The following is a 12,350-nucleotide window of genomic DNA, read 5'->3' as shown; positions in this document are numbered from 1 at the left end:
GAGGGTGAGTCAGTGTCCCTATGGCTCCATTAAAGCTCCTGCCTGGCGACAGGGGGAATGGCCTCTTCAGGCTCCATATTGACAATACTGTAAGTCATAGCTAATGTCACCCCCATTTATTCTCGGGCTCCTCTCCTATCCCAGGTCTCGGACTCTTCCTGGAGATGCCCCCTTACTTCCTCACGCCCATCAGTTGCAGACTTCATTCACTCTCATGGCCATCTGGCCATCTTTCCCATCCCTCTGCACACCTGATCCTGAACCCCCACTCCCCTCCCGTTCCTCTCTCCATCCCCTCTCCCATGTAGCCCTCCCTGCACCTGCCTCTCATGACTATTTTATTCCTCCTTCTAAGTGAGATTCAAGCATCCTCGCTTGTGCCTTCTTTCTTTTTTAACTTCTTTGGGTCTGTGGAGTGTAGTATGGTACCTGTGTTTTAGGGTTAATATCCACCATGTCCTTCTGTCCGCATCTCTCTTCAGTAATGATGGCATGGCTCATGCCACATACTCTGCTTTCTCCTTCCTTGGCCAACTGCCCTACCACCTCAAGTTTATTCCAGAAACAGTAGAGGGATTTTTTTCCTTTTCTTTCAATAATGGCACATTGAGAAATTGGTCCATTTCCATTGAGCAAAGGTACATTATAATGCTAGAGTATCAGAGGAACAAATATTTCCTTTTTCTGTCTGAGTCTACTACAGAAGATTAATAGTTCCACAGTCAGACCAAATAATAGTTGTAATAAGAGTTAACAGATGAAATAACTCTTGGTCTGCAAAAGGCAAAAACAGTAAGGATAGGCCAGGTGTGGTATCAAGAACAATTTATTTCTCTCTTCTATCACCACTGAACTGTGCACAGTAGGACTTGGTGGGCTGCCATTGTATGCATGGGCAACTATTGTTTTTAATTCTGGAGATAGTTTTTTGGATGCAAAGGGGAACTGTTCATTTGCAGTTTTGTTAGTGTGACTGTGTACATGTCCAAAGTAGTTGTCAGCATCATCCCCAAACCTCCAACTTATCTAGATGTTGCGTGGGGTACACATGACAAGGACATGACTTCTTCAGGGAAATTGGAAGATGTTTGGAATAAGTGGTAAATAGATATTACTTTCAAGTGCTTTAATTATGTTTTTGCTTTTAATTAAGCATATGATTTAATGTATTATATATGTTGCTCTAGCCTTTCTCGTTCCTATTTCCTTATCTATTACTTCTGCTGAAGTAAGCAGGATCGAAGAATCTCATGATTACAGGGAACTGTGTAAGACAAATGGACACTGAATTTGCTTTAATATGGTAAAAGAGTATGCATGATTAAAGGAACATTACCTAATAAAAACTCTTTCTGATTAGACAGAAGGGCTAATCTCCTGTTCAAAACACGAATTCACTAACAGCAGTATTTTACAGTATCTGCCCCGTGGAGAGAGTTCTAAGGTATTTTTATCCAAGGTTACATAAGAGGAGATTCTGTATTAGCTTCAGGGTTGGCATGCTTCTTCAGAGTCTTCACTATCTTAACACAGATCGCAAGGCTGAAATTTAAAATTGAACAGTTGTAACCTAAAGTTTCTTGACCACAGAAATTCCTATGAAAAGAGAAAAAATTGGTAGAAGTTGTTTTTTTTGGAGGATGCCTTTTGGAAACAGTGCTCTGTAGCCAGGTCCATAAAATATGTACCGTTCCAAAACGAGGAGAGCTTGGTGCTATATCTAAGAGCACCTGGTGACAAGTCTCCACCAGCTCAGTGCTTCGCGAAGCTGCTGTACACAAGAAGTGCCAAGGACTCATGTTCCAATTCCATAACTCGTGCCAGGGCCTCAGATCCTGCTCTCCTAACAAGCCCACGGTGCTAGTCCATGAACTTCTCCATGAGTAGCAAAGAGCTCAAAGGCACTTGTGTCACACAGCTGCAGGGGCCCGGAATGGTTCCAGCCACTCCACTGTCTCATTTTTACCTTTGTTCAAGAGGTGTAAAGTACACAAAAGGTACTTACCAGTAAAACCTGTTGGGCGTGATGCGCTCATGCATGAGTTGCCATCGCCTGCCGAAGTCCATGGAGCTATAAAGCTGAAAGACAGTGAAGCAAGGAATATGCTGAGTGAGATGAGGGCCAAGAACGAGAGCAATGCAGGTGAATGACACAGGTGTCCACCTCCCATCCCCCCATCCAATCACAGGACCAGAGAACCAGCCAAGTAGACACCAGATTTGCTCAGATAAAAATGCAAGAATCATATATTCTGCCTCCTTGATTCACTTGATCATTGACTAGTGCTTTTGATCTGAGTATAAATATTTTTATGACGGCTATCACAAATTCTGCATAGCTAAAACGTCAGGGGCAGTTCATAAATTTTTGCACTAAAACAATCAATCCATTCTCACAATCAGGTCTCACCCTGAAGAATGTGGCAACATGTAACAGTCATATTTTGTGCCCAGTGAAAAGGTTCATGTGTGTAAAAATGTCCATCGGTTACTATCTAAGCTAATGTTACATGTAACATGTTATATTCTTTGACTGCCTTGCCTATGATTTACATAATATAGGCACTGTGAAATGGAACTCTCTAATGCCATCAGAAATGCCAATGTTGATAACCCCATGCCTTGGCAAGATGGCAGGAATAACCCTATGAAAATTCCCCTGTTCCAAGCATTACAATCACAAATGTAGCCTCCTCCACATACCAAACAAACAAATAAATTAAAACTTTGCAATTATTTCAGCCTATACATCTCTCTTCTTTTCCATTTCTTATTTTTACTTGACATGTATCACAAGGTAAGTATCCTATATTTTCCAGATTTACCTCCTTTTGTTGTATTTATATCCCTTGATTACATACAAAGTGTCTGTGAAATACTCATTGATTAATTTAAAAACAGAAACAGGCAAATCATACTATACAGCAACTTGTGGGAAAAAAAAAAAAAACGTGATCTCCAGGGCTTTGGAAAAACATCAAAAAGAATTTTCAAGAAAATTAAAGCACAAAGACTGATTCTTTATGACAATGAATAGTAATAGAAATGGAATTAATAATTCTACCATGTTGTGCTTTCAAACATACCAGGCTCATGTAGCTTAGATAAAAGTGAAGTAGTGATTACCAATATCAAACCCTAATCATGACCGTTCTCTGATCCATCAAAACAGATACGGTCATTCCATTCACGATTCTACCACTGCATTTCCTATCTGCCTCATGCTACTAATCGTTGGCATGCTTCTTCTTCTTCTGAAAAGTCCTGTGTCACAAGGGTAGCATTTCCATGCTTTAGTCACCTGTGTGTGTGAGAGAGAGAGGGTGGCTTTAGGCTGACTGGAACTTCACAGACAAGTCCTATTTTCTGAAACTCAGTCTTGAAAAAGTTGAATTTGGGTTGAAAGATCCAGGACTTAAATTTTCTAATGACAACCACAACTCTCCCAAGAATTTTGCATCTAGTCTGTCATGATCGTTGTACCGTATTTGGTGAGTTTTGCACACAAAATTCTACTGGCGGGGAAATCAGAGGAATCCAACAGTGAAGCCGGTGGCCCTTAACACGCAGGAATAGAAGCGTGCACAGTAACATCCCCGAAGAGCAGCCCCACCAGCTATCACCTGTGTGGCTGTACTCTCCAGAGCCTCCTCTCAGGTCATGTGACTATGTTGCAAGTTCACTATTTCACATCACTTAGGATAAGCTAAAAATATTTATGGCGTTCAGGAAAATAACTTGTCCAATTTATGCTTTTATGCTTTATCAAGTTGATATTTATTGAAAAGTGGCATCATGAAAAATTATAATTTTCTACTGGCAGAATTAGTTACTTCTGTACACATACTACTGGTAATGTACTTTGGTTTTCAAAATATTACATAAGAAGCTGGGTGTATGATATGAGTTCCATTATACATCTGAAGGCATCAGTATTTGATGCTGAAGGTGACTGTAGCAATGTCACACAAAGCCAGGGTGACTCGCCAGTTTAACGGATCTCAAGTCTCTGCCATCCCTCGCCAACTCTACAGTGGTTCTCACGTATGTATGCAAATTGTGCTCTCTCTCTCCATGACTTTGCAGTAATTCTTATCTCTCCAATTCTCTATATAGGGAAAAATAGGCAGAACTGGTACCCACAGCTCCTATTATCCTTTCCGTATCAATTTAGAGCATAAAGCACTACTGACTTTAAACTGTTAACTTAGGTGACATTCAACAGAAAATCTTATTATTTTTACTGAAAAGTAATTATTATATGCATTATATATTTGCAATGGGACACTTTCATGTATGTTTAGGTTGTGAAATGATCGAATGATGCTCAATAAACCCATTATATCACCATAGTTACCACTTGTAATGTTAAAACACTTAAACTCTACCTTTCTAGAACTGGTACAACTGGCAATGCATTGATCACATCACTATTCTGGGAAACAAGTCACTAGAAAGGACTTTCCCACGCAGGTAACTCTTCCTTTTAGCCAGTTTTCCTGTACCCTTACCCTTTGGTCTCCGGAGGCCATCTGCTCTTGACTGTGCTTTGAGGCCAGCTTAAGATTCTTTAAGTCAATGAGATTGTGTGGACTTTGTGGATTTCCTGTCCTTCACATCTAATTCTTTAGAAGGAAAAATATTAACTCTTCTGAGAATATGTGTGGATATGCCATGTGTCATGTGATTATGTGTGGATATGTCATATGTCCTGTGATATGGGAAAATGATATTGAAATAACAGGAACATGCATGCACACACTTGCACACATGCACACATGCACACACACACACACACACACACACACACAAACACACACACACACACACACGCACACACACGGGGTAGGGGTGGAAAGATAAAGAGACCTGAAGTACTGACAGAAGCAGAAATGGCAGAAGTAGACAATGAGATTTCAAGAATAAACAAATCTAAATCTTTAGCTGGTCCTTTAGAGGCATCTAGCAGGAATAGGTAAGAAGTTGGACACAGATTTATGAAGTAGAAGAGAAAATAAGAACACAAGGACCAAAATGACTAATATCCTGACTCTGGCTTATAGAAGCATTCTTAGATTGGAGAAAGGACATGATGCCTACTGCTGGCTAAATGGAGATTGAGTTATTCCACCCACCTATCTCCTGGCCTACCTTTTCATCAATTTGTCTATATCTATCTATTTCTACTTGTTTCTCTGCAGTATCTAATAGCTGGAAATGAGATGGACCAGACCAGTAATTGGGAAGAAGTTATCAATATACTTTATTGCAAGAATTGACTTTTCTAAGTAAGTCTTCAAGAAACAACTTATTTTCCTTCCCATGCAGTTATGGAAGGGCCTGATGCTCAGACTGAAGATGCACATTTCCCATTTAAATGTAGGAGGCTCCCGAATTCCATATGCATGTAGCTCAACCCGTCAGGCTAGAATCTAGCCAAGGTATAGAGAGGACTGTGCCATGTCTTTAAGCAAGGCAGAACCCAAGAGGCTCACACTGGCATGCTGTAGTTGCTACCCTTTGGGGAGGTTATCAATCCTTCTACCATGTAGGGTCATGTTGGAAGGATCATGCTTGCCAGAGACCATTCTGTAGAGAAGCATAGCTCCTCTCATCACATGATCTTCCTACCACAGAAAGGATAAGCAGTATTGCCTTCCTCCATTGTTTCTGGTTTTGCTTTCTCAGCTCTTCAACTTAACTGATGAGGAAAAAATTAAATTGAATTTTCTGCCCATGGGCAGATTTGGATGAATAGAAAGAACAGGCTCGCCTTCATTAAGGAGCCAAGCTCAGCTACCTTCTGGCTCAATGTAAAGTGAGTTGCTGAGCCTGAAATGTATTTTTATTCGACCATGAGCTAGGTCTTTGTAGCCTCTTCATTCACAGACTTGTTCGTCTCCATTTAATCATTCATGCACTTACTCATTTATTCAGAGAAAGCATGGAAAGGAACTCTTATACCGTCAGCACTGAGCTAAGAGCTAGGGTTACAATGATGAAAAACAATGATGGCTGATGGAAGATAGAATTACATATAATTATATCACCCTGAAATGTATGTCATTGCAGACTCTGACAAATTATGGAAAACTAGAATTTTTGTCGTTATATCATCTACACTTTAAAAATTATTATGAACCCAAATGACTTTTATAATTACACTGTAACATTCAAAAGGAGATAAAATGGTGATTTTGCAAAAGGAAGTGTAAAGAAGAATGTTAATGTTATGAAAACATTCATGATATGCTGTTCAAACACAAAAGAATAAAAGATGTTGCCTTAACTATTAAAATATGAAATATGCTGGAAGAAATAAGCCAAAATATTAGCAATGCTCATTTCGAAATTATAGGATAATGAATTGTTTGTGTACGTGTATGTATATGTGTGTGACTATGTGTGTGGGATGTTTGTGACTATGTGTGTGTAATTTAAACATTTATATCACTTTCAGTTACTTGTTTACAGTAGAATGGATATTTTACATCAGCAGTAATGTAAGTACATTCTCTAGATATTTTGTATGAAAAGATTTTTATTATAATGGACACATTACTATATTTTTATTCTTGAAAGGACAAGAATTAAAATCACTTTTATTTTAATGAGGTAACTACAATTAGACAAAATAATAGGATACCTCCCAAAAAATTGCATTTCACATAAATTTCCATGCATGGTGGTACGTTCTTACTTGGATAAACAATGGACCAGTTCATAGGATATTTATATAGCCTATATGGTTTCAACTCAGGGTCTCAGTGTTCTTCATGCAACATTAAAACACAAAGTGTTTTGGAAATATTAAACATCCTTAAATCAGACTTGTTTCTGCAAAGTGCTACATACATGAAGTCATATTTTTGCTCTGTATTCTGCTTCAAGTGCCCCTCTAACAATGACATCATTCCCAGACAACATCACCCGGGAACTAAACAGATTTTCTCCTTTCCCTATCTTTGATACATATATATATATATATATACATATATATATATATATGTGTGTGTGTGTGTGTGTGTGTGTGTATGTATATATATGTATATATATTTATATATATATATATCTCATTCTCTCTGTTTTCCTAACACAGCAGCAACAACAACAACAACAACATACACACACACACACACACACACACACACACACTTCAGAATGAGTCATCACAACAGCTGAAAATACAGAAGAACAAGTACTTGTCCTTATTGATTCAGTTATTAGCTCCCTAATTACATCAGCCTGCCAGAGAAAGGCATCTGAGTGCTCATGGACTAAAGTGGCAATTTAATCAATAGAATATTCTGTAGGGAGAGCAACAGGTTATACCTGAAATTTAAGTTCAATAAAATAATGCAAGAGCATTAAAAGCATCAGGCATCACTGTGAGATGACACAGAGACATGATGAAGGGCTCTATTCCCAGTGTCTAAAAAGGTTATTTTATGTAGAAATCAGATCTTTGCAGATGCAATGAGGTAAAACTTAGATCATTAGGTGGACCCTAATCTATGAGACTGGCGTCTTCAGATGAGGAAAGACAGTAAGAGACAGAGGACAATGGAAAAACACTGGGTTGGAGATGATTGTCACTGGAAGACAGCCAATCAGAGGGAGGCCGCTGCAAGCCAGGTACTGCCTCTAGTGGCTGACAAACCCCTCCCCTAGGAAAGCAGAGACGGTATCCTCCAAAGGTTTGGAAGGCATTGGAACTCTATCAAAATATTGGTTTTAGAATTTTACCCTCCAGAGATATGAGACAATAACTTTCTGTTGTTCAAATATAGTGGCATGTGGTATTCTGTGGTCTCCGTTCAAGGAAAGTACTGTAGGTACTACATACAAGGGAGGAGGCATCTGGAAGAAGAGCGTGATTGTAGGTCTTGACGCATGTCTCCGCCACCCTTTATTTCGATGGAGGTACTAATTATATGGACAAACTCTACTTCAGAGTAAGATCAATGTCCCTGTGAGTGAAAAACATACTATTTGCCTACATTTCTCTGCCCCATGCATTTTTTAGAGAACCCGAACCCAAAAGATATTTTCTAATAATTAGGGATCATAGTAATCATGTAAATATAACAAATACAGTCAGAAAGGGTAAGAGGATACATCTTTTAGAGGAGAATTTGGTGTTCAGATCAGCTTCCCTTCACACCATCTAGATCCAACTAAGAAGGAAAGGACGTATTGGAAAGTGTCTACATAGACATTCTCACTTATAGGAAGTCTAGACCTGATGTTTAAATGCCCATAAGAATCCAAGGAATTTAGGTCACTTATGAAAAATACCATCTCTGAAATAAAATAAGCAGGCGAGGTGTGTAACTCAGTGGTAGAGATTCCCTAGTGTGCAAAAGATCACTGATTCCATACACACACACACACACACACACACACACACACACACACACACACACACACACACACACCACATTTCCTACTCTGAAGAAAGCAGTCTCTGCCATTTTCTCTGAAGGCAGAAAGGTGAGTGTAGAAGGGCTTAGCCGAGCAATGTGTGGCTGCAGGGACTGTGGCAATGGTTGCAAGACAACAAAGAGAATTCAGGACCGTTTTAGAGACTTTTTTCCAAGTGCATCTCTGTATGGAGCCTCCAACAGTCTCTAAAGAATCTCTGGCTTCACTGTGACAGAGGACAAAGTCCATCCGACACTCCTTCAAGTTCCAGAGAATAGATTACAGCCTTCTTCCCCAACCCTTGAGAGACATTTTTTCCTATGAATACACCTATCTAAAAGAGGCATATGGTGTTCGCTTAGCCCCACCACTCAGAAGCAGGCAATGTTTTTCTTTCCTTCTTGAAGATTTCTACCCCTAGGGATTGTTCTTTTACATTTCCCTCTGATTGATTCCTTCAATCATTCTTTTAACAAATATAAATCATGCCTCCATTAAGAGCTACTCATTACATTTGGTTTTGGGGAGACATCTGTAAATAAAATGGACAAAAACTGTCTGCCTTCAAGAGTCTTGCATTCACTTGAAGATGCAGGACTCAAAGACCCTGAACGGCGTAGTGCAGTGCATGAGGACTGTGTGAGGACAGCATTGCTATCTGTACTTGTTAGAAACAAGCTCATCGCGCTGGCACTTAACACAGAGACTCTTACTCAAGAGAAAGATTTTCTCGTTTATATTCAAACTCTTGGCCCTCTAAGACTGTCTTCTATTTCCCTGCTTTTGATAGAGGCAAAAGGCAAAAATGGATTCTCTTTCCTCTTGACTTCCAGGGGTAAATGCGGTGACACTCAGCAGAAGGCATTGCGCACAAGGCTGGTGACAGGCAGGGAGCCCACAGGGAGAGAGGCTCCATCTAACACCGGACTTATCTGCCCTTCAGCTCATCAGAAGCCGATTGAGTGTCATTAGGTTTTATCTTGTTTCAAGGGAGGCCAAAAACTCGGATTTTTCTGTGAAATCTTCATTTTAATAACCATCTTGGCAAAAAATTCAAATGTCTAATGTAATTCAGAAATAAGATGTGATTTGACGCAGATGGGTAGATGCTGCCTCAGGGCCACCAGTGTCATTGTCCCCATTTACTTTCCTCAAAAAGCATGGTTGGAATAAGCAATTATCAATCAATTTCAATTTTATAAAAAAAGTACATAAAAATTTTATATAAAAAGTAATAGTTTATATATCTCTCATGAAATATTAACTATTTCATATTTTGTTTGAGAATCTCCTCCACAAAGTTCCTTTTATCAAGTTTCTAAGTCTTTAGATTGTAAAACGCATTCCATTTAATTAGTGTATGCTGTTCTCTAACACTGGAATCATTCACTGAGCTAACTGAGAAATTTGGAAGTGAATTAAATTACTACCTGTAGTCAGTGAACTGAGAGCATTTTACTCAACCATCTATTCATCATTATCAAATCACCTAGTGTGTTCACAGCTCAAAGCCATCCGATTCTATATGCGATGACTCTCATGAGTGACACATGTCTGTACCCCTAGAAAGTAAAAATCTAGGCAGGAAGAGAGATGCGTCAGCAGTTAAGTGAAGCACAGAGTCTCATGCAGCACCAGAAGCCATGCTCAGCTTTGCCCTCTGTGATGGCTCAGAGCCCAGGCATCGTGGATGAGAGTAGGATTGGGTCTGAAGAGTAAGTTCTACCTCCTCCTTGTAGATAACCAAGATGAAATATCTCATTACGAGAGACGCTGGAAATAAAACAGAAGCATGATGTCACCCTCCACAAGAATACAGTTCACTTGGCCCAGATCACCAAGGGCCAGAGCTCACTGAAGATAAGGCTGAGACGGAAAGAGATCCAAGGAAGATGGTCTACACAACTCAAGAGGGAAGGAAGGAGATGTCACCGTTAAAATGTACAGAAGGGGAAGGGCAGAGACGTAAGCAGGTAAGGACTTATCCATCAGGAACCCGAAAAAGCAAACTGCAATCCTGAAGTCAAGGAAATAAATGCTTTTAGGGAAAACTTAATAAGATTTACCTATGAAAGAATTTGGGGCTGGGGTTGGGGAGTCAGGATATCTACAAATAAAGCAAACAATTTCAGAGTGAAGACTTCTTACAGCTCTTTATCAACCCATACCTAGCCCCCAAAGTGTTCCCTTAACAAATCTGACATTTGACCTTGAACTGTTTGAAAGGGGCAATAGGCTTATGTCTTGCAGTCTTTTCTAAGACATGTATGTGCTTAGGGTTAATGACAATGGTCCTTCACAGATCTTCAAGTGACCTGGATCATCTAGAAAATTATTCTACGCATATGACATACCTATTCCAGCTCTTCACTCACAGAGGAACATTTTTCATGATGACTTAGAGGAAGAATGGCAGATAAACAACTAGGAACTTGCTATCATATCTGGAGGCAATCTGAATGCTTCAAACTATCTCTCTTAGGTATAGTGAAAGGTACTAGAAGAGAAAAACACCATCTAAGATCCTGAGGTCTCCAAATTGCCCCAGAAGTTAAATCCCACTGAATAGTCATTTAAGACCAGAGAACCATCAATTTTAACAACTAAAAGAGGCTGCAGAGATGGTCCAGACAGGTGCTTTGATATACAGATGGTCTAAGTCAGTGTACTGGCTGGTTTTGTGTCACCTTGACACAAGCTAGAGTCATTAGAGAAGAAGGAACGTCAGTTCAGGAAGTGACTCCACAAGGTCCAGCTATGAGGCATTTTCTCAGTTAGTGATCAACGAGGGAGGGTCCTGCCCATTGTAGGTGATGACATTTCCTAGGCTGGTAGTCCTGAGTTTTATAAGAAAGCAGTCTGAGCAAGCCATGAGGAAGCAAGCCAGTAAACAGCATCCCTCCACGGCGTCTGCATCAGCTCCTGCCTCCAGGTTCCTGCCCTGTTCAGGTTTCTGTCCTGATGTCCTTTGGTGATGAGCAGCAATGTGGAAGTATAGGATGAACAAACCCTTTCCTCCCCAACCTGCTTTTCCGTCATTGAGTTTCATCACAGCCATAGAAACCCTAACAAGACAGTCAGAGAGCATGAGTGACCTTCATATGGACATAGCTAATAAGCTTTTGAAGTGAATTCAAAATCCAGGGCCCCAACTCCAGCTTAGTGTTCACTTTTCTAACTATGGTGACTTTTTTGTTAGTTGCACGATGTTAGAAGAAAAACAAGTTCATATAACCTTGAAGGAATAATGTTTCATTTGGGTATGCTGTCAATGGCTGACATTGTATCTCCAGTTTAGCTAGTACCTCTATTTACAAATCATTTTCACAATTTCTTTCATCCTCCTTTAGGCTGAAGAGTATTTTCTAGGCTAATAGCAATGTAAGACAATCTTGTAAATAATTTATGTAGTATTTACTGAAATCCATTCTTTTGTCTCCAAGGCCCTATTCCCTTGACCATTTCCTTCTGCAATCAGAGCCCATTCATTTTTAGATATTACAATTCAGAAATGTTTCATATCAAGCCATACCTTTTGAGCAAAAAGGCTTGTTTCTCAGTGAGGTGAGCTGACTGTACTGGTGTGACTCAAACTCTCTTCCCCTCCTGTTGCCTGTGTTTTCTCTCTCCTTAATGGCTTTCTCTTCAGTTCACTGTCTATTGTTAACACGTGCTTTCCTGCCCACTTTCCCAATCCCTGACACTGTCCAATTTGGCTTAAACTCTACTCCAAGGTCAAACTTTGGTTTTTGTTTTTGTTTTTTGTTTTGTTTTGTTTCTTCTCAGAGGTCTACACTTACAGAATTTTGAGCTCAGAAGAACGTAAGCTTTGGTTCACATGTTTAATTTAAACCACCATGTGAAGCAAAACACTGACAGCCATCCTTCAGTTCAGAAGAAATGGAAACTCTACTGTTCTTGCTTCA

At 39.7% G+C, this 12,350-nt stretch overlaps 1 protein-coding gene across 1 annotated transcript in view; it reads right to left on the bottom strand.

Moving 5' to 3' along the window:
• Sorcs3 (sortilin-related VPS10 domain containing receptor 3) overlaps nt 1-12,350 on the bottom strand; it is a 634,818-nt gene that overhangs the window by 210,439 nt on the left and 412,029 nt on the right. Inside the window, exon 5 of the mRNA NM_001106367.3 lies at nt 2,006-2,079. Coding sequence (NP_001099837.2) covers nt 2,006-2,079 — 74 coding nt within the window. The remainder of the gene's footprint in view (nt 1-2,005; nt 2,080-12,350) is intronic.

The sequence above is a fragment of the Rattus norvegicus genome, chromosome 1, assembly GCF_036323735.1.
Source record: "Rattus norvegicus strain BN/NHsdMcwi chromosome 1, GRCr8, whole genome shotgun sequence".
Taxonomy (NCBI): domain Eukaryota; kingdom Metazoa; phylum Chordata; class Mammalia; order Rodentia; family Muridae; genus Rattus; species Rattus norvegicus.
Note: the sequence above shows the minus strand (reverse complement) of the source record. Positions and strands in the feature narration are given on the sequence as shown.